We start from the raw sequence: 26,136 nt of genomic DNA on the forward strand, positions 1-26,136 counted from the left end.
ACATAGTGTTTCAGGTAATGGGCTGATGAACTCAAGCCAGTTTGTCCTACCTCTAAGACCAAAATTTTTATTTTTTTATTTTATTTTTTTTTTTTGGCAGGGGTGGGGGTGCCTGAGGCAAATGGGATTAAGTAACTTGCCCAAGGTCACATAACTAGGAAATGTTAAGTGTCTGAGGCCAGATTTGAATTCAGGTCCTCCTAACTTTGGGGCTGGTGCCACCTAGCTGCCCCAAGACAAAAATTTTTTAATCCATTGTAAAATCACATCCCCAACTGTCCCCTGATTTTTGTCTCTCCAGTTATCCCCTGACTTTGCCCATTAAGTAACTTTGCCCTTATCCTTCAAGCATTTTATCCAACTCCTCCCTGATTTTATCCTTCAAGAATCTAAGTCCTCCCCAATTTTATTCTTCAAGCAATTCCTCAACTCCTCCAGATTCCTTCAAAATATCCCTTATTTCCCCAACTCTCTCCTGGTTTCTCCCCACTTTCTGTCTATAAAAATCTCCCCTTCCCAAAGTATGGCACAAAAATTATATGTGGATTTTGTCCATGACCTTTGTTCATCAATAAAGGCATCAATAAAAGCAAGAAGAATGCCTCATTGTGTGATCAGTCACAATCTTTGCACCTCATCTTTGTTCTCTAAAACCTTGTCACATGACCCCATCGTCTGGTGCTTCAAAACCCAAAAGGTAAGGAGGTCTCCCAAATTTTATTTATTTATTTATTTGGTTTTTGCTGAGGCAACTGGAGTGACTTGCCCAGGGTCACACAGCTAAGAAGTGTTAAGTGTTTGAGAACAGATTTGAACTCAGGTCCTGACTTCAGGGTTGGTGCTGTCTCAAAAACTGTAAAAAAGTTTGGAAAAAGCAATTAAAGAGGCAATACCTTATGTCTCTACGTAATGATGCATGGCTACCATATTCTCTAGTAGATAAAGATGGCCAATAGTACTATATTACAATTGGATTTATACTGCAGTCAGGAAGGGAAATACTCTGAAACATCTTATGTCTAAGCTTTTATGACACTCTTTTATGTTTCTCCCAAGGACTTTATCTCAGGCACCTCTGACCTCAGAAAAAACTGCAAAATTCTCCTGGCCAATCCTCTTTTTAAACCCTTGTCAGGTATAGATAAAATGGGGCAAGAGCACATATTTTCATATATCATCCCCTATCAAGAACCCAGCTCTCTCCCCAGACTTTCTAACTCTAGATTTTCTATCCCCACCCTATTCCCAACCTATTCCTACTTTGCTACTCCCCCAGTCCTAACCTTCAAGTTTAAGGATAGCTGCCAACGGAGGCATCTGGGGCCCGTGGTGATGTCAGCTCTCCCTACTCCATCCTAGGCTCACAATTCTCTCTTATCTCAGGATCTTCTAAGCTTTTGCCAATTTGAAGCCGCAAAACTTCAGAGGTTCTACTCTCTCACTACTGTTATCTGGAATTCTTGTGTCTCCTGAAGCCTGATATCAGGGAATCCCTAGGAAAGCTTCTCATGTTGTCCAAATTCAAGTCAAACCTAAAGACCCCATGGGTACTCCCACCAGCACCAATATCCCTTAAAGCAAGAGGCCATTGCTGGCCTTCAATCTCTTATTAATAAATTCCTTGAGGGGCAGCTAGTTGGTACAGTGCACCAACCCTGAAGTCAGGAGGACCTGAGATCAAATCTAATCTCACACACTTAACACTTCCTAGCTGTGTGACCCTGGGCAAGTCACTTAATCCCAATTGCCTCAGCAAAAAAAAAAAAAAAAAAAAAAAAAGTTCCTTGAATATGGACTTCTCACCCCCTGCCCATCCTGAAATACCTTGATACTTCCTGTCCTTAAACCAAATGGAGAGTGTTGCATGGTCTATGCCATTTGGACCGGGTCCCTAAAAAGACCTGCTAGTTCAATCTTACATTTTTCTGTATTCTCCTTCACCAAAACTCCCAAATCATTTTAAATGGGCATACCCAGGGAACCCACAATTCCAACAAATTACCTGGACAATGCTGCCCAAATGTTCAGGGACAGCCCCTACTTATTTGGCCAAGCCTTAAGCAAAAATCTTAAAGTCAACCTAACAGTCAGCTAATTCAATATGTGAATGATATTCTTACTTGCAGTCCTTTTTGGGAATCCTCCATAAAAGCTACTACTGATACTCTGAATGTTGGGGGCTTTCAGAGGCATTAAATTTCACTTCCAAAGGGTAAGATTGCCACCCAGAACAATGACAGAGCACAAATGAGAAGATCATAGACTCTGTTTAATCCAGCTGACCTGATTTAAAATAGGACCCTCTAGACAATCCGGATGAGCTCTGGTTAACCAATGGCTCGTCTTTCACAAAGGAAGGAGCTTGGAAGGCAGGATAAGCTGTGGTTAATTTTCACCACACTATAGAATCACAGGCCTTACCCCAAGGGACTTCTGTTAAATAGCTCTCACAAGAGTCCTTCTACTTGAAAAAGTCTCAGTATTAAAACTAATTCTAAATATGCCTTCCATGTACATTTATGATATAGAAAGAGAGGATTGCTAACATCTAAAAACTCCCCATATCAAGCACGGCCCTGAGACAGTACAGATGCTCAAAGCTCTACATGATCCCAAAGAAGTTGCAGTTGTATTGTGTAGAGGGCATCAAACAAACAACTCTATGGAGGCAAAAAGAAATCAATTACCAGATGCTGTAGCTAAGGTGGCTGCTGAAAGGTCAGTAATTATGTGCCCCGTAATGTCCCAGCTCATACCAGATCTACTCTCTCTTATACAAACAAGGAAAAAGACTCTTATGAGTCAAAGGGGTAAGCTTTGTCCTCTTCTGGATCTTAACATTTTATTAATAGGAGAGCTGCTCATCCCTTAATCCATTATGTAGAAATTAGTGCTAGCCTTCCATCAACTTAGCTACCTAGGAAAAAGTACCCGTGGCACACATTTAAAACCCTCCTTCCAGTGGCCTAGCCTTTTAGAAACCATTTTTTCAAGTCTGCAGGATATGTTCCATCTGTGCATAAACCAAGCCTGAGGGAGCAGTCCACATTCCCCATGTCCTAGAACCTGTCAAACATCGAAAAATCCTGGGGGCGACTGGCAGCTAGATTTTACACACATGCTCCTGTGCATTTTCAGAATCTCCCAGTCCCATTAGATCCCTTTGCTGTGACAATGAGCCAGCCTTTACTTCTCAAAAAATGCAACAGGTGGTCTCTGCCCTCTCTAATCTTATAATCTTCATCCTGCATGGCATCCTTAACATTCAGGCAAGGTTGAAAAAATGAATCACACCCTAAAATGGACACTTACCAAATTATCCACTGAAACTAAGCTAGATTGAGTCGCACTTCTTCCCATTTCCCTGTTCAAAATCTGCATTATACCTAGAACAGAGATGTAACCAAGCCCTTTTGATTGCTATATGTAGGCCATTCCTTACCTCAGATATGCTAGTGGACTGAGCAGCACTAATTACTCCATTAATTCCTATCTCTAGGACAGATTGCCAGAGTATGCTAATACTCATCTATGAATCCAGATATTCATACGTCTCTAGTCCCTGAAACGGTGAATTCAGAGGATCAGGTATATCTCAAATCTTGAAGTACTGACCCACTAGAGCCCAAGTGAAAGGGCCCTTATAAGGTCATTCTGACTACGAATATTCCTGAGAAACGTGAGGGTTTGCTTAGCTGATGTCATATCTCTCACATAACGCCTGTTTTCATTCCCAATGCAGAGAAAATTCCACAGAAGGAGGAGCCAGGGTTACATAAGAAAAGCAGCACTTACTCCTATGAATCAGAAGACTTAAGACTGCTATTCAAAAGGACATCTCCCACCTGAATGCTGCTATGGAAAACAAGATACTAAGTTCTAGCCTCATTTGTGCTTATTTTCTTCCTTGTCTTTTTGTATTATGTTATGCACATGCACAATCTCCCTCCCAAGGTATAACTCTACATTTCTTGCCATTAAACATTTTAATCTCTCTTCCAGTTGGTTATGCCCTGGGGTTTCTGGTTCTACTTAGAAGTCTATGACCTTAATTCCTCCTTTTTAACTTGTCTAGGGAAATACTATCTTTTCTATCTTCAGAGTTTCCAGCACTAATGTCTTTCTCCCCTGGAGAAATAAACCTCAAGTTCTCCCATATACTATGGCAATTAAGGACAGCTGGTATTTAAATAATCCCATTTGCCAAACCTCTGTTCTTTACCACAGATAGCTTCTAGCAAACAGGAAAAGAAAGACCTTTTAAGACAATTTGACTAGACCAGATATGGGCTCTGTATTTCCCAATGTTCCCATGTTATTAACTTTCCAACACTAGCTTCCTGCCCACCTCAAGAGATGGCAATATTTGGGATGTCATGGTCTCACTGAGATGGGCAACCCTCAATACCTCCTTCTCATCCTCCTTCTTCATACAGCCTAGATAAAGAAAAGGAAGCATATATTATCAAGGCTGCCTCAGCGGGAACTTTGCTGACAAATATCACCTGCTAAATACTCACTACAGAACTCCAGATCAATCAGACAGTTGAAAATTCCTTAGTACCCCTGTATCAATGGTCTGGCATCCTCCCCCAAGACCAAAATTCCTCTAAGACCATCTCTCCAGCTCTCCCTTGACTTTGTCCTTCAAGTATTCTTCCAACTCTCCCTTGACTTTGTCTCTACCCTTCAAGCATTCTCCCCAATGCCTCCCTAATTTTTTATCCTTCAAGTATCTCCCGAACTCCTTGTGGATTCCTTCAAAACATACCTTATTTCCCAAACTCACTCCTGGTTTCTCTCCCTCTTCATCTGTCTATAAAAATCACCCCCTCCCTAAGTATGGCACAAAATCATATCTGGATTTTGTCCATAACCTTTACTCATCAATAAAGATAACTTTTGGCAGGGAGAATGCCTAATTGTGATTAGTCACAATCTTTGTGCCTCATTTTTGTTCTCCCGAACCTCTTCAAGTGACCCCATCAAGAAGAACATGAATGCCATTCCATCATGCTACATCTTCTGCCCAGTCTCCTGCCTTGAGAGGAAGGAGAATAACAGCATTCTTTCAACTCATAATACTTCTTTCCTTCTCTTCCTGAATTACCTAAAACCCTGAGAAAACTTTACTCTTTTGAATAATAAAACCTACCTGAATCCAATAATTAACAAACTTCCTCCTTTCCCCCCACCATTTTCCCCATCTCAATGATTCTGAACCCCAAACTATCATTCAAATCATGTCCTTTGTCCACCACTGCCTAACTCCTTATGTCCTTTGTCCTGACTCTGCAAATGTCTCACACTGAAGCTATTTAAACCTTCCATTGTGCTGCCTTGGAATGCCTGCTTCACAGGCAACAAATTTCCTTTCATATTAATTTTTTTTTTTTCTCAATCCTTCCATCTTCTGGCTTCCTTTAATGTCAGAAACTTCCTGACTTTCATTTCCAGCAACAACTATATTTTCACTCATTCCTTCCAACTCAATGATTGAGGTGGGGAGAAATAGAATATTCTTTGGTCTCTTTTGCCACCTCCAGATTCTCCCACTTCCATCTTCACCAAAGTAAACTTTCCTCCTTTGAACTTCATTTAATGCATATCTATCACTCAATCAAAATTCTCTTAAACTACTATCTACAGATCTCTAGCATTTCTCATTTTCTCAATAAATTTAATGCCTGGCTCTTTTTCCCTCAATTTCTATTCTCATACTAGTAGCCTTTAACATGTATATTAATAATGTTCTTTAGAACGTTATTCTCATGAATCAAAGAATAAATTGTAGAAACAATAGAAAATTTCATCAAGGAAAAGAAAAATGAGAAACATACCAAATTTAATGAGATGCAGCTAAAGCAGTTCTGAGAGGGAAATCTATATCTCTAAAAGCAAGAAAGAACAAATCAATTAATCGGGCATGAACTAAAAAAAAAAAAATTTTTTTAATTTGAACAATATATCAAAAACCTTCAACAAAGCAAAGAAAATGGAAATTTGATAACTTTTTAAAAGATTAACAAAACTGAAAGCTAAAAGTATTGAATATATAAAATTCCAAGGTAGTTAAAAAAAAAAAACTAATAAAATAGATAGTTAATCTAATTTTAAACACAGCAATTGAAGAGAAAATAATAGAAATTACCCGAGACGCTTTTACCCAAATAAATGCTACAAAACATAACTAAAGCAAAAACAAATACTTGGGAAAATTAAAAATACCTATATTAACAAAAGAAATGCACTACTTAAAAATTCAATATCAGAAAAAGAAATTCAATCTCACAAATGAACTCCTAAACTCCATGGCCATATGGATTTAAAAGAGAATTCCAACAAATATTCAAAGAATGTTTCAAAGAAATTAGTGCCAATACAATATAAATTGTTTGAAATAATAGTAAAAGAAGGCACCCATCCAACTCTCATTCTATGGTGCTTAGATGGGCTTGATGCCTAAACCAGGGAAAGATGAAGCAAAGAAAGAAAAATCATTCTATTCTTGTGAACATTGATATAAAATGTTAAATATTAACAAATAGGCTACAACAATATATTAGAAAGTTTGTACCTTATGACAACTTAAATTTATATCACCAAAGCAGGGTTGGTTCAATATATAAGACTATAAAAATAATGTTAACATCTTAACAATATTCTGACTAATAGTCTGTTTTACATCCCTTACTGACTGTTTCCTCATTTCTATTGCTTCAACCCAACTTCCCACTCTAAAGTTATCCAGCTCTTTAACTGTGCTCTTTGGAATTCCTGCTGTATGATTAATAAATGAATATGTAACCATATATTTTTCCTTTTTTCACTACTTTCATGTCTGTACATTCATTGAGACCCAGCTTTTCCTGATTACAATGAAGTTTGGCTAGTATTTCTGATACTGGCTGCACTTTCATTCATATTCCTTAACTAACTCATCTTAATGGGGGAGTTAGACTACTTCACGATCCTCACTGCAATTTTCAGATTCTCTTTTCACCACCATAACTACATAACTTTTTCTTTGATGTTCATTCAATCCATATTTATCACCTAATCAAGATTTTGTAGCTGCTATTTCCAGGATACTTTTCTTCCTTCATCAAGTTCAGTTCCTTCCTCACAGTCTTTCTCTTCTTCTCAAATCCTACTCTCATTCTAGCAGACTTCAATATACAAATTGATACTCAAATATTCTCATCTCTGTTCCTCAGTTTTCTAATTTCCCAATAACCATCCCCTCTATTCCACCTTAGGGATGACAGAGATGATCAAACAGTTGAGATTGCCTACAAATGTACCACTTACATGTTCATTAACTCTGAAATGTCTTTATCTGATCATAATTTGCTGTCATTCCACTTTTCTGTCTGCTTTCTAAGCTAGTCTTCACAAGTATCCCTACCCTTCAGTTCTTTCCTAGGTTATCCCTGTTTCCCTGACTACATGTTTCTCCCTTCCTCATCTTGAATTCCTAGTGGACCACTTCAATTCTACATTCTCTTCTCTTGATTCCATTTCCCCTTAGCCTTTCACCAATTTTTACCTATTATATTTCAGTCTTAGACTTAATTAGATCATCTACCACCTTCACTTCTGTTCTCATGCAACTGAATGAAGTTGGAGAAATCCAAAAAGAAAAATCCTCAATTGGGTCCATTACAAATGTATGTTGCATAACCTCAACTGAGTCTTTACCACTGCAAGGTAATCTTTTGACATTTATCTCCCATTTATCACTTCAGCTTTTCCCAACCTTTTCATTCCTGCTCAAAACCTCAATGGCTTCTCCCCCTATTACTCTTTCAGCTAAGAATCTTATTTTGAAAGAATTGAAATAATTTTCTACAAGTTCTCTCTTCTCCTATTTCATCTCACATAACTCAGATGTTTTTCCACTATCTCTTCCTTCCAACTTATATAAAATGTGACCTTTTTCCTTATTAAAGCAAACTTCTATAATTCCTCTCAAACTGCTAAATGATCTATAAGTGGCACTCTTCATTCTAATAATGAACAAAAAAGTAACAGGAGACCCTGGTGTGATACGTCATCCATCCCTCTCTTATGTACTAACAAATTTCTGTTGAGGGTATTTTCATCCTTCTAGTCTCTCAGGTTCAAAACTTTTGTATCATCCTTTACTCTTCAATCTCACCTCACTTGATTACCTAATTTCTCCACTCACACAATCAATAACTAGATTTAGGTCTTCATCCACCTCTCATCTGAAATATTCCAATTGTCTTTTTACTGATTTATTGCCCTCAGGTCTTGCTCCTCTGCAATTCATCCTTCTACACAGTGACTTTTAAAACCTAGATTTTAATTATCATTCAAATAGCTAATTTTTAAAAATTTTTCATTTTTTAAACATTTTTTTAATATTTGAGTTACAAATTCTTTTTCCAGACTCACTCCCACACTGAGAAGGAAAATATGATATCAATTTTATATATACAATCAAGCAAAACAAATATCCATACTACCCATGTTGCTCCCCTCAAAAAGCAAATAAAATAAATAAATAAATAAAGTGGAAAATTCTATTTCAATTAACACTCCTAGTTCATTGATTTTATTTTTGGAGATAGATAAAATGTTTCATTATGAATGGGTCTAATACCTTAGAAATTGTCTTGTATGATTGTATTTGTCAGAGTAACCAAGTCTTTCAAGATGATCATCTTTACAATATTGCTGTCCCTATGTACAATTTTCTCCTGGTTTTCTCCACTTTTACTTTACATCAATTCATATAGGTCTTCACAGGTTTTACTAAAACCATCCCTTATCATTACTTACAGCATAATATTACTCCATCACAATTATATACCACAACTTGTTCAGCAATTCCCCAACTGATATGTATCCCCTTAACTTCTAATACTTTGCCACCACAGAAAGAGCTTCTGTAAATAATTTTATACATATATGTCCTTTTCCTTTTCATTTTTTTACCTCTTTGAGATATAGACCTATAAGTGGTTAAAGGTTAAAGGGTTATTAGGTTAAAGGGTATGCAATTTTATAGCCCCTCAGGCATAGTTGCAAATTGTTTTCCAAAATGACTAGACCAATTCACAACTGCACCAACAAAGTATTAGTGTACCTATTTTTCAATGTTGCCTCCAGTATTTGTCCTTTTTCTTTTCTATCATGTTACTCAATCTGATAAGTGTGAGGAAGCACTTCAAAGTTGTTTTAATTTGTATTTCCCTAATCAATAGTTTTTAAAGTACATTTCAATAACTATAGATAGTGTTGATTTCTTCTTCTAAAAACTTTCTGTTTATATCCTTTGACCATTTATTAATTGGGGAATGACTTGTACTCATAAATTTGATTCAGTTTCCCATATATCTGAGAAATAAGTCCTTTGTCAGAGAAACCTACTGTAAATGTTTTCTCCTGCTTTCCTTCTAATTTAGGTTTCATTGGGGCAGTTAGGTGATGCAGTGGATAGAGCACCAGCCTTGAATTCAGGAGGACCTGAGTTCAAAGCTGGTCTCAGACACGCAACACTTCCTACCTGTGCCTGGGCAAGTCACTTAACCCCAGCCTCAAAAAATAAAATAAAATATATCTAAATCCTGTACTCATTTTGACTTTATCTTAATATACAGTATGAGATACTCTAGTTTCTGCCAAGCTGCTTACCAGTTTTTCCAGCAATTTTTGTCAGGGCGTTCTTGCCCTATAATCTTATATCTTTGTTTTTATCAAACATTAAATTATTATGATCATTAATTCTGTATTGTGAGCCTAATCTACTCCATTGATTTATCTATTTCTTGGCCAAACTATTCTGGTGATTACCCTTTGTAATTTTCAATTAGCATTAGTGCCTACTATGTATCAGTTACTATATTAAGTGCTAAGGATATAAAAGACTAAAAAAAAAAAAAAAAAAAAAAATTCCTGCTCTTAAGGACCACTTGCTCAATAAACATTAACTCCTCCAGTTTTTAAAATTCTTTACAATCAGGTTTCAACCTATGCTCTTGTTTTCAGACATATTATTACTATCCTTCAATCCTCCATGTTCCAGTTAAATTGATCTCTTCATTCCCTATCTTTGTATTAACAGTCCTTTATATTTACAATGTACTTCCTCCTTCCTTCTGCCGATTAGAATCTCCAGTTTTATCTTCTTTTTAAAGCCTTTCCTGATCTCTCTCACTGTTCATACTTTATTCTCAAAACGATGTCATTATCTATTTTGTATATATTGTATGTAGACACACACACACACATACACACACACCCCTTTCCAACTAGATTTTAAGTTCTTTGAAGGCAGAGGATGTTTTGCTTTCAGTGATCTCTGCAACCTAACATAATACCTAGCACAAGATATGCACCCATAAATGTCTGATTTATTTTTTAAAAATCAACAACTGCAAATGAATTTAATATTAATCTATAAATAAGTAAATAATAAGTACAAAATAAAATATCACTTTATTTGATAAGATTAATGTTAATTGTCTTGGGCTACACAAAATCAAGCTTTCTTGGTGCTAATGGTTATATTTCTACATTTTGTGATTTAAGTCTTTATATTTATAAATATTATTATTTGCATCACTAGAGATGTACTATGCCATTTGAACTAATCTTATCAAATGACAAGGTTTTTATTAACTGAAATACAAAAGTACTTACTTCATAGGAGCCCGAGCATAAACCTGAAGCCAGTCAGGGATTTCTGCTGAATGGTATGGATTTGCAGGTACCAGAAGGGACTGGTTTCTTTCAGCTTGAAGGGGTTGATAAGTTACAGGAGGAGGCTGATCATACCGGGGTACACTATAAAAAGAAATTAACATTTATTTTTACATATGCCTTAAATCAAATTTTAAGGCTATAAAGAATAACTACATTAATTTTAATTATATCTAGCCCATTAAAAAGCTATTCAATGAGTTCCCAATGTAAATTTACTGAACTTTCTTCACTGAAAAAGTAAATTTCATATTAAAAGTAATCATAGATGTTTATAATAAAACTGCTTTAAATGTATTTTTAAATTTTTTTTTAAATTTTAGTCTGATTTTTCAAATTTAATTGATTACATGATCCTAAAGGCTCTTTCAGCACTAAAATTTTTTGGTTGTATAACTGCTATATATACAAACTTTTCTAAAATGGCATATGGAAAAACTTTTATTAAAGTGAGAAACTGTAAAAGAGTTTTCAGTGGAAAGAATTTTGAAAGTATTCTATTTTTAAATTTAGCTAACATCCTGTTAGAATTTAACAAGAAGTACACTTGGGAGAATTTTTTTTAAATTTAAAGAGTAGGAAATTGCTATCTTCAGACAGGAAAGAATTAATGAGTACTAGAGTACAGAGCTGCCTTACAATGTTTGTAAAATCTTCATTTTTCACCACAGAGAGGTTACTGGAGAGAAAGTAATAAATCATCAATAGATATTAGAAGTGTGTGACGAGGAGAAATATGCTAAGCACTTTCTCAAAAAAAAAAAAAACTTGTATGTAATATCTGCAATTAAATGAATAAAAAAGACAAGTCTTTAAATCTAGGTTTTTAACCTTAGTGCAAGGAGGAGTACTCTACATAACACATAGTAATCTAAATGCTATTAGACAGGTGTTTCTTAGATACTTCTAACAAAAAAGATCCTGGAATAGTAAGATTCAATCAGAAAATTTCACATCCCAAGTTTTGAAACCACTGAAAAGTAGTAATTTTTAAAATAAAACTTTCATTTTATTTTTAAATACTAAAAATAAAATCTTCATTTTATTTTCAAATATATTCTATAAATAAAGTCAGAGACAACTGTAAAATGCTATTTACATCTTACATTAAACTTTTTAAACATCAAAAAGCTTTAAGGTAACTTAAAATACTTCCCTATATACAAATCACAGATTTAAGTACAACTATAACATACAATCATTCCATATAAGAACATAAACACACACACAAACATACATAAACATACACACACACACACACACACACAAATTGAACAAAAGAAAAAATAATAAGTATTACTGATACTCTACCTAGGAGCACATGGATGTTTATATTGTGCTCTCTTATTCAGATGATCTACATAATATACTCCAAATTCTGATGATTCAACTCGCTCCCATCCTGGAGGAAGTCCCTCTCGCTCAAGAGGATGGCTCCAATGAGTTGTGTTTGTGTTATGATCTATGTAGTATTTTCTTCCTCTGATTGTCCAGTCAATAGACCAGCCAGGAGGAAGGGGTACATCTTCAGAACTGTGATTTAAATTGCCTAAAGATGTGGCAACAACCTTCCCAATGGCTGAAAAATAAGAAAATTAGAATGATGACAGGTTTTAAAAGTAGGGGGAAAAAATAACTCACTGAGAAAAAGTGTCAGAATTAAATTCAGTATAAAATATTTTTCACACACCTAGCAAAGTACTCATTTTTCTACTATGTAAAAAGTATAAAAAAGAAAAAACTTAAGGCAAAATTTTACAACTGTTTGTTCATTATTACTAAGTGACTGCCATTAATTGTTTTTCCCCAAGCTCTGTGGTAATGTAAATTGCTATTAAAAGGGAAAATTTACTGGTTTGTCTACTTTTTTAAAAGTTCTGTCAATCTCTTGCAACACTTTAGAATGACTTAATGATACTATATATTATCTTCAAAGTGCTTCAAAATTCTATGATTTATCCTCCATGAACACAAATAACAACCCTTCTATGTCTTGGTAAAATACAGTGGTTGAGGAAATTTATCATCTGGTAGTCAACTTTCCATCTTTCCATTTAAAAAAATTTTAGCAGTTTGTCCTCAGTTAACAAACAACATAAATACTATTAGGTCTATACCTTATAATCTGACTCCTAAAATTTATGCTTCAATTACATAGCTTTTGAGAACACAGGATTATCTCTATGGCTTCTATTCAGCATCAATGTGGACTTTCAGAATACAGAATATTTGACTGAAATACTTAAAATTAACAGCTCTGGATTACTCTAATAACCTGCTAACAATTTGTCCTTGCACAAGTCTCTTCCAAACTGAGGGCATCCCCCATTCAACTGCCAAAATGATTTTCCCAAAACACATTTCTGACTTATTCTATGGCTAAAATGTTCTCCCTCCTCAACTTTGCCTCTGCTTTCTTGGCTTCCTTCAAGTCAAATTAATTTTTTTTTCAAAGTAAACTCTTACCTTCTAAGGGAAACCATTTCTGATTCTCCTTAAATCTAGTAGCATCCATCTGTTGATAATTTCCAATTTATTCTCTATATATCTTGTTTTTATGTAGCTGTTTTCATGTTATCTCCCCATTAGAAAACAAGTTCCTTGAGAGTAGGAACTGTCTTTTCCTTTTTTTTTTTTTTTTTTTTTTTTTTTGTATCCACAGCAGTTAATAAAGCATTTGGCATTTAACTGATGCTTAATAAATTTTTAATGTATGGTTAACTGGATCTTTCATTTTGCTGGTATAGGAAACTTCCAAATAAAGAATTTTCCTCTACCAATATAGGTTGGGCACTTGTTATGCAATTTATATTATTAAAGAATTGTATGAAGCACAAAGAAGTTAAATGACTTGTCCGGATTATATAGCCAATGCATATCACAAGCAGAACTTGAAGACAGGTCTCCCTGGCTTTGGAATTAGTTCTTCATCTATTATACCCCATAAGGTATCCATTATACCTCCTGCCAAAGAAAGAGGTTAGGCAGGAACAAGAAAGAAATGAAATAACATTGACAAATAATAGGTAGACCTAATGCAATCATCAATATTTCAAATTTCACTATTTTCATCCAAGAATCTCCATATACTTTTAAAAATCAATGCGCTAAAAATAAGATATAAATAAATAAAACAATTGATTCTAATACTACACACATTATTTGAAAAAAATAAAAGAGCTCTACCAAATTCTTTCAATGACACATATTTGATCTTTATATCATGGTTTACCTATAGGCAAATAAACACTAATACAAAAATTTTAAACAAAGTATTAACAAGGAGATTATATTGTAATATATCACAAAGATCACACACTATAACCAGGCATTGTTTTATAATAAGAATATAAGGATGGTTCAGTATTAGAAAAACTACAAGTATAAATTGTAATATTAAAAAAAAACATATGATTATTTCAATAGATGCAGAAAAAGCCTTTGACAAAATGCAATGCCCATTTCTGTTAAAAACAGAAAACAAGAATAAATGGAGCTTTCCTTAAAATTACTAAAAATAGATAGTGACATCTATCTAAAACCAAGAAGCATTATCTATAATGAGTTTATAAACCAGAAACTTCCAGAAAGATCAAGAGGGAATCAAGGATATCCAAGATCAATATTACTATTCACTATTTTGTCTGAAATAAATATGTCAATAAAATAAGAAAAAGTAGTTGAAGAACAAGTAGATGTTAAGAAGAAATTTTAAAAGTCACTTTTTGCTAACATAATGATTTAGGAAGAGAACCCTAGAAAGTTAAATAAAAAATTAACTGAAATAATAATGAGTTAAGTTGAAAGAAATATATTTTTTAAAATTCATATAAATTATCAGCATTGTTGTATATTACCCAAAAAAATTCCAGCAAGAAGAGATGGGGGAAAAAAAATCCATTTCTAATAACTACAGAGTTAAGAGCTTGTAAGTCTATCTGCCAAGACAATTATAAGAACTTTATCCATACAATTATGAAACATTTACAAAAATACACATCTAAATAATTGGTGAACCATTAATTGCTCATAAGTAATATTGATTCAATATGATAAAAATCATAATACTACCTAAATTAAGTTACTTATTCAGCACCAAGCTAATCAAACCACCCCAGTAGTACTTTATAAAGCTAGAAAAAATTCAGATGCAAGAACAAGAATATCATCAAGAACATCAAGAATATCAAGGAAATCAATGAAAAAAATGTGAAGGTTCTTAAGGCACTATTGGTAAAGCTGTGAATTGGTTCAGCCATTTTGAAAAGCAATTTGTAGGAAATCTAATTCTGAAAGACTTAGGAACTCTGATCAACAAAATTATCAATTTCAAAGGTTTCACAATTAAATATGTTACCCATCTCCAGGTAAAGAATTGACAGATTAAGAGTACAGATCAAAACAAATGGTCTTTTCACTCTTTTCTTATTTTTTTAGACAAGTCTAACATGGGAATTTGTTGAGTATGAAAAGAAAATAAAACTCAATGGAGCCAACAAGGTGATAACAGTGGATAGAACACTGGGCTGGGTCACATTCTTAATTGACTTACTTAGGATCATGTAACCAGTAACATGTATGCCCATTTACTCAACTATAAAATGGAGATATCATTAATCTGAGTTGTTGGGAGGATCAAATGAGATAATAATCATAAAATGTCTAGCACAGTGCTTAGCTCATAATAAATCTTACATAAATGTTAACTTTTTACTATCATCATCATCACATACATTGAACTCAAAAGGAAAACAGGAAAGGACTAAGACAAGGTGACAAATTAAGAGAGCAAAATAGGTGAAGGAACACAAAATCAGAAGTTATATAGCAAGGTACATGAAAGGAGGATTAAAAGGAATGTAAGATTAAAGAACAAAATCCTGAGACTGGGTTGGGGGCAGAAGAGCTGAACTATAATAGAGCAGAAACAGGTAATTTAATTTATAAATCATAAATAAAAAAGCATAAGTGACTTATAAAACTACCTTCTAAAGAAAAAGAAAAAGACGATAAAGGGAAATTTAATTAATAATAATAACCATGAACATAAATGGGATTAACTCACTCATAAAATAGAAAACACTAGCTTGTTTTATTTATACCTCAATTTTCTCATCCATAAAATGGAGATAATAGAAGCTATCTTGTAGAGTTGTTGTACTTAGCACCATTCCTTACATATAGTGTTATATAAATGCATAAATTATTATTAAGATTTATAAAAATGAGGGGATGAAACAAATCTACCATGCTTCAAATAAATTCAAAAAAGCAAAGAGAGCAATAATTATTTCAGACAATACTACATTAAATAAAAATATAATAAAGACATAAGCATAGGAATTCCATTATATTTAAACATACCATATCTAACAAAGAAATACCAATTCTTAATATGTACATAGCAATAACATAGCATCTATATATTTGAAAGAAAATTAACTAAACTGGTACATTATTGCTAGCACTGTCAGTCAATACAATTATTTTAGAAAGCAATCTGGAATCATGTAGATAAAGTGACTAAAATCTCCAAAGATTACACTTAAAAGATAGGAAAAACAGTACCATATACATCAAAATATTTGTGATACCAAAAAGAATTCAAACATAATTGATTCCCATCAATTTAGGAATAGATAAACAAACTGTGGTATCTATATGTAATGGAATATTATTACTGTGCTTTAAGAAATGACAAATATGATTAATACAGAGAAACAGAAATATATACGTGAACTAATACAAAATGAAGTTTAAAAACATATGTTAAAATAACTACAATGATATAAACCAAAAGAACCAATAAACAATCAAAACTGAATGAAGCCTCTAAGTGTCCCCTCCAAATGAATAGTTTTTTTTAAAAAAAACAAAATGTTGTAAATCTACAAAGGGTGAGACTTTGCCAAAGAAGAGATATGAGAAAATACCCCCATTCTATACAGGAGATATGACACAGATTTTCTGACTTTTAAAACTGCTTAAGTTTTCCTCATTTATTTATATTTTTAAAAAATATTTTGTATATTTGATGGGGAAAGGGGGTTGAAAAGATACTTAAGAAATATCCAAGATATTTTAAAAAAAACCTCCAATGTATCAATAAAAATATTTTTATATGATGAAATAAATAATTTGAAGGCAAATACAGAGGATCCCTAAACTGATATTGTGTGGAACTATGAGAACAATTTATTCCATGGAAACATTATGGAGAAAAACAGCATTGAAAGACTTTAGAATTTTGATCAATGCAATAAAACACAAGTACCATCTTCACATAATGTGTCAAATTTTTCTGACTCCCTGATTCCTTACTAACTTCTGGACATTATATTCTCAAATCCTATCCTTGGACTATATGGACAAGAAATACTCTGTTACTACAACCAATAGGACTTTCTTGATATAAATCTCAGTTCTCAGATAACAGAACTACTGGGGTATCTTTCAAGACCCTGTCCCTTTCTTGTACTGATACTCCTCAAAGGTCAGATAAATAGGTCCTCTGGATTGAATCGTTTACCTTGGTTAAAAATCCGTTTCTATAGAGTCTAACTTTGTTCTTATGAAACTAGAGCCTCAAGGGGGACAGCTCAAGGACAAGGTCTCTCCAAAGGAGAGACACTTTGGGAGTCAAATAATTGTTTACCTAACCAAACTCAATTCTTTTAGAGTGGCTATTTTCCAAGGACTGCAAACCAAACCTCATAAAATTCTAGTACTTTAGACTGTGAAAAATAAAACAAAAACAAAAAAAGTAACTGAAATATATTTGAATAAATTGATGATTAGGAATAATCAAAGCTTTAAAATAAAGCAAAACTGTGATAGGACCAGAAGACCAGATATCCTACAAATGTTCTAGTGAAGTTCTAAAAATGCACCAGTCGGAATAATAAAGAAAATAAAAAAGAAAGCACTATAAAGTTTCTCACATACTCCAGGTCTTCATAAGAAGAAGTGATAAAAGCCTTGATAACACTGAGCAGAGACAAGGACAAGAAGTCAAGAGGGCCCGAGGCTGCACCAGAGAAGCTATAACATATGGCTGGTGTGACCCAGGGAACTTTCACTGAGCAGGCCATAGGATCAGACCAATGCTCAAGCACTCAGACAGCTCTCCCCAGAGTGCAGCGGGGCAGAGGATTAAGGGCAACACAAAATCCAGGGTCTTTGCAGGAGACCTGATACCAGAACAATGCAGATGAGTCCTATTATGACCAAGCAAGGAATATAAGTCAATTCAGAAATTTATTTACTTAAAATTAATCTCTAAAAATTATTAAATCTAGAAATTTGAAACAAATAAAAGGGTAGTGAGATAAAGGAAAGGAAGAAGAGTTTGGCTTTAATATAGTTAAGAGCTGATAGTAGCTTTTATAAAAGTCTTAAGGAAGTAGTTAAGAAATAAGATATAAACACCCACAAGTAGTTCAAAAAGGCTGAGCTCCATTGGAGTTAAGAATAAAGGTACTACTACAATGACTTGCAAACAGTATGAGATGTTTCTGTTTCTGCTATAGCCAAGTAACTTATCCCTTCTAGGATGAAAAAAGTGAATAACGAGATATTTCGCTCTAAATTCCAGGTTGTCAAGAACAATAAAATGTTTCTTTAGAAAACAGAAATTGAGCTTCAATGGGGGGAAAAAAAAGAATCATAAGTGGCAAAGGGGGAAATTTAAGCCTCTAGATTTTGTAAAGTAGAATAATATAACATCAACAAAGGAAGGGAAAAAAATTACATTTGAAAGTTAAAAAAACAAACAAACCCACATACATGCAGACTCTTTCAGAAGAGAGATGCTCTGAAAAAGAGTCTCAATTCAGGAACTAAAGGACAGATGAATGAAGCAAAAAAGACACTGAAGGGTCTTGAAAATATATATCAAGAGATACCCCAAAAAAAGAGGGTAACTCCATAGCAATTGCAAAAAGGGAAAAAGAATTTTCCATAGGACCTAAGTAAATTGAAATAAAATGAAATTTAAAACTCTGGAAAAAAGAATTAAAAGAAATATAAAGAACCTAAAAAGGGAAAATAGTAAATCTTATCCAAGTAATGAATTCCCTGAAAACTAGAATAATCCAAACAAAAATCAATGACTCCATGAGATAATAGGAAATGTTGGCACAAAACTGAAAAATTGAAGGAAACATAAAATATCTGATATCAAAAAAACAATTGTCCTGGAAAACAGGTCAAGAAGAAATAATTTAAGAAATATTGAACCATCTAAAAAACATGATTTTTTAAAAAGTCTTGACTCAAAAAAATATAAATAAAAATTATCCAGATTTTTAAAACCAGAGGGCAAAGAAAACTGAAACAATCTATCAATCACTTCATAAAAGAAAGCCTAAAATCAAAGTCCCAGAAACACAATCACATTTCAGAGCTTCCACATTAAAGGAAAAAAAATACTGTTAAATGTCCAGAAAAGGAGTTTAGAGATACCAACAGAATCAAACAAAATCAGGCAACTTCTACCTCCCACCACCCAAAAAACCCCAGGAAATTTTGGAATACAATGTTCCAAAGGCAACACTATAGCCTAACTATAATAACTAACTACAATAACTAACCTGGAAAAATAGATCTTTAATGGAATATAAAATGTTCAAATAAAAAGAAAAGAATCAAGAAGTGACACTGAAATACTATCTGAAGAGAGAATAGAAATCTATAAAGGTAAGTGCATTTGAGCAACTGAAAGAATCTATATGATGATGTAGGCCTAATATTCAAAAAGGGAAAACCAGGGGTAGGAAAAAAAAAAAATGAATCCCTTAATGTTTTCGGAGAGCAATTTATATAAGAAAAACAGAGAACATAGGCATTGATTCTATTGTCAGGATTCAAAGAGGAGAAAAAAATAGAAGTTAAAAACAATTTACTAAGATAGAAAAAATAGGATAGAACTTCATCAAAATCATCAGCAAAGAAAGCAAGGCTCAAGGAAGAATACTGGAGAGAGAACAGCTTCAAGTAAAACATACTCCCAGATTCTGAAGCAGGGATTAAATTGAAGAGAGAGGGGAGGTGAATTCAATCAAAGGAAGTGCTTATCTATTGAAGAATGAATAAACTGTATTATAAGAAAGTAATAGAATATTATTACACTGTAGAGGAAATGATAAGAGAATATTTCAATAAATCTTGGATAGTATGAACTCATGAAGACTGAAGGGAGAATCATAACAAACACATTACTTATTCCCTCCAAACCTAAAGTGGTAGATGGGGGGGCAAGAGTGTTAGCAATAGTTAAGCCAGAAAAAGAAGTCTATGGAAACATTTTTTTTTTTAATGTACAATAGAGAACAGAAATTCAAATAGAGACACAGACAAATGTAAAAGTGAAAAAGAATTATGTTGCTAAGTCACATGAATAATTTAAGATGGGGGCTAGAAATTTTCCCTGACCTCTAGAACCTATCCAAAATAGAAATTACGTGCCAAAGCACATATAGCAGCTTTATACTATGGAAGTTTAATCAAGCTTCAACAGCTAGTTTGGCCATGGATCTTCAGTAGCAAAAATCTATCAGGAGCTGCAAACCAGAAACACAATTCTGCAAAGCTCAGTTAGGGAGGGTAAAAAGTAGAATAAGAAGCTTAAGGAATATAACCCTGACCAGATCTAATCCTTAAAACTAATATTGACTCTAACTGCTATGATCATTTATTAGAAGGCAAGCAGACAATGGTACATCTTATAACCTGATGTGAAAAAAATATTTTCCCTACTTTTAAAATTTTACAAAATATCTCTAAGACTGTTTCCACTTTAGTACTTCTCAGTACTAAATCCTTTGAACTTCTCATTTTACCTCAGGGAACATGATTCTTTATTCCTCTATTTCTTGACTTTCCACATATATATCCATATTAATTGACATAAAAAAGGGTAACCAAGGTTTTTTAAGGTTTTATCAACTCCAGGAAAAGGTCCTCTAGTCGGGATATGTATTAGTATTATTAAAGGCTTGCCAATTTATGGCAATGGAATTCACTCAAGCAGGATGATCTTTCTCAGTACTGATTAGTTTAAGGTAATTCTGAGAAATAAAATTACTGTTGAAATGTGTATGATCAACTTTGATAGATTTAGTTCTTCTCAACAATGAAATGATCTAGGACAATTCCAAGACACATGATGTACTCTTGAAAAAATGTTACATTTTCTCTTAATAGAATATGGGAAACAAAACAAAAATCTAAGCTCTAACCAAAAGGGAAAAAAAAAATTTGTACATATATATATGTATGAATGTGTGTGTGTATATATATTTATGTGTGTGTGCATATGTATTTATTTATTTTTCCAAGCTTGTGTGAAAATGAATTTAGCTGTTATCCAATTGTTCAAACTATTAAAAATTGAGCACTTAATTAAATAAAACAAATTTACTATGTAAGCTAGCTCAGCAAATAACATTGTACCTGGCATGTAAATCAAAAAAGACTAAAAGATAACATTTACATTAAAGCCTGTGTTTCCTATTAAAAAGTTTGTTCATTTAACTTGAATATGGGTGCATACACACATATATGTATATGTTTACATTGTGCTGTTTTTTGTTCACCATGTGTACATTTGTACAGTGCAGTGTTTATATACATACACAAATATACACAATGTGTATGCACATATACACACCCAAGTGTTCAATCATTTTTCAATCATGAAACATTTTCTTGGCAAAGATACCGAAATGGTTTGCTTATTTTCTTCCCCAACTTACAATTGAGGAAAGTTGAAGCCATCAGAATTGCCCAGGGTTACACAGCTATTAAATATCTGAGGCCAGATTTATACCCAGGAAGAGGAATCTTGTTGATTCCAGGCCCTATTTAACTGACTTTTTTTTTTTTTTTTTTTTGAAACTTGCTTTAAATCTGCTATAATGAAAGCCCTTTTTCTGACACTCTTGATTGACACCTTAAATTCCCATTATACCAGAAATCACAGAGTGCAGAAATTCCCTTTAACTCCTTAATTACTTTGCCTTTCTTTGTGATGGACATGGCACTCATGTCTTTGCCAATTTTCCAAAAATGAAGGAGAAATTTTATTACTATCTTGGAGCAGAAACTGTAGAGTAGGTAATTTCTCATAAAAAGCTATTTAGCTATCTGACCAACTAATAACTTAAACAATTATTGGTACATTCATTCTGAGGTGGGAGTTCCCTAATGTGACCATAATATAATTTATTTCTAAAAACTGTGTATATTGAGATTTAATATATACATTTATATGAGTGCCTATTCATAATAAAAATTTATTAAGTGACCTTGACAAAGATTTTGTTATATTTTAAGATTTTCTTAAAATCACATTATGATTTTAAGTGCTTACATTAAAATTTCAAAAGTACAAGGCAAATGGTCTTGAGATAAAATAATAATCACATAAATCTACATAAATAAAACAAATACATAAATATAACATAAAAATAGGTAACCGAGGTTTAAGGTTTTATCAACCCCAGGAAAAGGTATTCTAGTCTGGATATGTATGTATTAGTATTATGTAAAAAGTAGAAAGTTGAAATGGAAGAATTATTGTGACTTATTTGCTTCAGAAGATAAAATTTTGACAATGAGAATTCAGCCCCATCAGTTAATATATATATTTGTCTTCATAGGAAACAGAACCTTCTCTGAAAACACATATCCCAAAATCCAAACACATATATCTTGATATGTTGAGTTAACTAGTTCTAATAAAAATGTGAAAGCTATTAATTTCTTAATTGTCAATTTCTAATTCTGCTAAGTTTTAGGGAATTTTTTCATGATTAACAGGGAAAATTAGAATTCTTATTTTAATTTTATTATAAATTTTTAGTAGGAATCAATAAAAAATTAGAAACACACACACAAACACACATATATATACATATACATATATATGTATATATATATACCTTCACTAAGTTTAAAAAAAAAAAAAAATCCATGCTCCAGCCAAAAGCATAAGCAGCATAACCTAGCAAAAAGTTGTGTGGTGGCTGGATCTAAGTGACCAGAAGCTCTGGTTTTAACTCTTCTAAGCATAAGATCAACTAAATAACCAACAAAATTCTTTTTTTAGAATTTTGAACAGTTAAGGTTGAGTTCATATTAGATAAGTGAGCAGAATAGTTTAAAAAAATGGATAGAGAGATAATATAACATATGAGTAGGAATAGAACAAAGGAGCTAGAGGCAAGAGTAGAAGACAGTATAAAGTTCAATTGATTTAACAAAAGGGTCAAATTTGGGAAGAATAGAATATGCCCACGGCAATGATGGCATGGGAAAATACAGAGAAGTAGAGGGATTGGAGGTTAAAATAAGGATGAATAAGTTTAAAAGCAGTAATGTACAGGAAAAGGAAGAATGATAGAAGAATATGATTCTCTAGACCAGGGGGATTCTCAAACTATGGCCCTCGGGCCAGCTGAGGGTGTTTATTCGAACCGCCAGGCAAAAGGGCTGAGGGGCGGAGACAGAGGGTGAGTTTTTGTTTTTACTGTTGTCAGGCCCTCCAACAGTCTGAGGGACAGTGAACTGGCCCCCTATTTTAAAAGTTTGAGGACCACTGCTCTAGACTATGAATCATTAATATCTTCCTATGAGACTGTTATATACTGGATCTCTGAATCTCTAAAAACGAAAATTTCCATGCTTTAGAGATTATAATAAGAAACTTCATGGGAGAAAATAATCAGATTAATATGCAGTTCCATTAAAATTATATTGTGATACTTCATCATCACATGAAGTGACTTAAGAGTTCTTAAAAGTTATGCCCAGAAGAGAACAAATGATGGCATGTCTTAAGAAACTGTTTATAGTCTGAAGATCAAGTACATTCAATAAGCATTTATTAAGCACCTACTATATACCAAACACTGTGCCAAAAACTGGACTAGCCTCACTGAGTTTTAAAGTTTATAAGTCTGACCACAGGGTAATGAATTTTTCAGCAACTCTTGGGAGTTGGTTTCTTCTCTTGGGAGAAGGGTTTATGATTATGTGTATCAGGAAAGGAAGTACCCCCACCACCAAAATAAAATGTCTTTGACTTATCATTTTGATGTCATCAAAATGATGTCTCAAGAGTAAAGTTGGGGAGATCGAAGGAGAAAAATGATCAAGTATCAATAGGATCTACAGCAGAGAAATGTTAGGAAAAGAAAGAATGGGTGAAAAACCAAACCTTTGACTATAGAAAGTAAAGTAGTACTTAGTTCATTTAGGATTTTGTTTGTATGCATGAGACAAAAAGTTGGGAAGCAGTATCATATGAATGAAACTGGGTTTCTTTCAAACTTTTTCTGTATGAGGAAGAACGACGATTGGTTAGTAATACTGAAGGATTGATTAAATAGGATGATCTCCAAAAGAGTGCTTATTAGTTTCCAAAGTTCCTACCAAGTGAGCCCAGACCAGAATATCTACCATACTTAAAACAGTCAGGCAAATCAGAATAAAAACACATGCAGTATTTGTACTTTGAATCACCTGACACATGCCTCCCCTGACTGTGTGGAATTCTTTGGAAGATATCACTGTTGTATTCATATCTGTAGTCTTCGTGTACACGATCTCCAGGCAACTGCCTCCTTTGACCATTGAAAAAATTATCCAAAAAATAGTAAGAGGAACTAGTGTCACCATTTTCAACAGCAGCATTGGCCTCCATTAAAAAACCCTGAGAAGAACCACCATATTCCCGAGGGACATCTGCTAAACTCCTTGCAAGGTAGGAAGGTGCAGATAGTCTGTTGCTTTCTCTCCTCATGGTTTCATGAGGTGGCCTCTGAATTGGATTCCTAAGAAAACTCTGATTTCTGGAAACCACTCCGTCCCCAGTAGCTGAAAAGGCATAAGTGCTTGAATCTGGAAGACAGATATCAGTTCGTCTTGGAATCGTTGGACCATGACGGATGAATGAAGGCATAAGATCTGCAATAACAACAAAATTACTACTTCAAAACATAGAAAGACTAGGCTCTAACAAGGGCTATTTGAATTTATTCACAAAAGCAAATGCATTATTTTAGTACATCAAAAAAATAATTTGAATTCTAAGAATCCTAAGAATTGGAAAGGACTTCTGAGATCATTTTGTCCACATCTTACTAGTAGCATGAAATGCCCCTACAATATTCCTAACAAGTAATCAACCAATCTTTGCCTCAGCTCCAGGGAACCAATTATTTCCAGAAATAGACCATTCCAGTTTTGGAGAAATCTAAATGTTATAAATTTCTACCACATAAGATAAAACCAGTAATATCTTTCTTTACCCATCCCTCAGTCCTAGTTATACCCTCTGGGATCAAGAATCACAGAATTTTAGAAATGAAAAGGCTTAACAAAGCCTTTACTTGACAACCTTTACTTGAAGATTCCCTACACAGGAGAACCAAGACCCATTATACTTTTGGATAGTTCTAAATGTGAAGAAATTCTTCCTGACCAACAAACCCAAATGTCTGCCTTCTAGAATCAAGCACAACAATTTTTCTTACACAGCTTGTTTTTTTCTTCTTAAAACTAAATACAAACAGTTCAAATTCTAGCTATAATTTCTAAACATTTTTAATGTCTAGTTTAATAATGGCTTTCATATGAAAGGCAGCTAGGTAACGCAGTGGATAGAGCACCAGCTCTGAAGTCAGGAGGACCTCAGTTCAAATGTGATCTCAGACACTTAACACTTCTTCCCAACTGTGTAACCCTGGGCAAGGTCCTTATGCCCCAAATGCCTCAGCCAAAAAAAAGACCTGAGGCATCTAAAACTTAATGTAATACATTATATGTGTTCTGAACTGAGTAGAATACAGTGGGACTAAAATTTACTTATTTCAAAAAACTATGCCTTTCAATGCAATCCAAAACTGCATCAACTATTTTGGCTTCCACATCCCACCACTGACTCATTAGCTTTGTAGTCCATTAAAATGCCCACATATTTTAATAATTTCTGTCCAGCTATGTCTCCCCAACCTTTATTTGTGATTTTTTTAAACCCAAGGGTAGACTTTATAATTAGATTCAAAAAACAATAGATTTAGACTGAAAAGGACCTTAAAATAATAGCTAATTATAATTGCCAATATTTACATAGTGCCAGGCACTGTGCTAAGAGCTTTCCAAATATTATCTCATTTCATAAAAGATCATCAGGAACACTGTGTGCACTTAAAATAACCAAACTTTTCTCATGAAAAGATTCGAGAAAATATACTTTCTATACTTCTTTGCAGAGGTAGGGGCCTGGATATAAACAGATATGCTGATTTTTGATTTTAATGAACTTTTTTAAACCTTATTTCTAAAACTTTTTTGAAGGTTGACAAGATAGATACCAAAGTGAGAAAGAACAGATTTAGAAAT

General features: G+C 33.6%; 1 protein-coding gene across 7 annotated transcripts in view; it reads right to left on the reverse strand.

Moving 5' to 3' along the window:
• SAV1 (salvador family WW domain containing protein 1) overlaps positions 1-26,136 on the reverse strand; it is a 51,538-nt gene that overhangs the window by 20,135 nt on the left and 5,267 nt on the right. For 5 of the 7 annotated variants that reach the window (XM_074290663.1, XM_074290666.1, XM_074290667.1 and 2 more), the window contains 3 exons: positions 24,256-24,699; positions 12,043-12,310; positions 10,672-10,815 (listed from right to left, as the gene is read on the reverse strand). In XM_074290663.1, the coding sequence (XP_074146764.1) occupies positions 10,672-10,815; positions 12,043-12,310; positions 24,256-24,699 (856 nt within the window). Of the gene's footprint in view, positions 1-1,787; positions 4,438-5,840; positions 5,892-10,671; positions 10,816-12,042; positions 12,311-24,255; positions 24,700-26,136 lie in introns of those variants that run through there. The other 2 variants (XM_074290669.1, XM_074290668.1) reach the window with 2 other exon arrangements.

Source organism: Sminthopsis crassicaudata, chromosome 2 (assembly GCF_048593235.1).
Source record: "Sminthopsis crassicaudata isolate SCR6 chromosome 2, ASM4859323v1, whole genome shotgun sequence".
Lineage (NCBI taxonomy): Eukaryota > Metazoa > Chordata > Mammalia > Dasyuromorphia > Dasyuridae > Sminthopsis > Sminthopsis crassicaudata.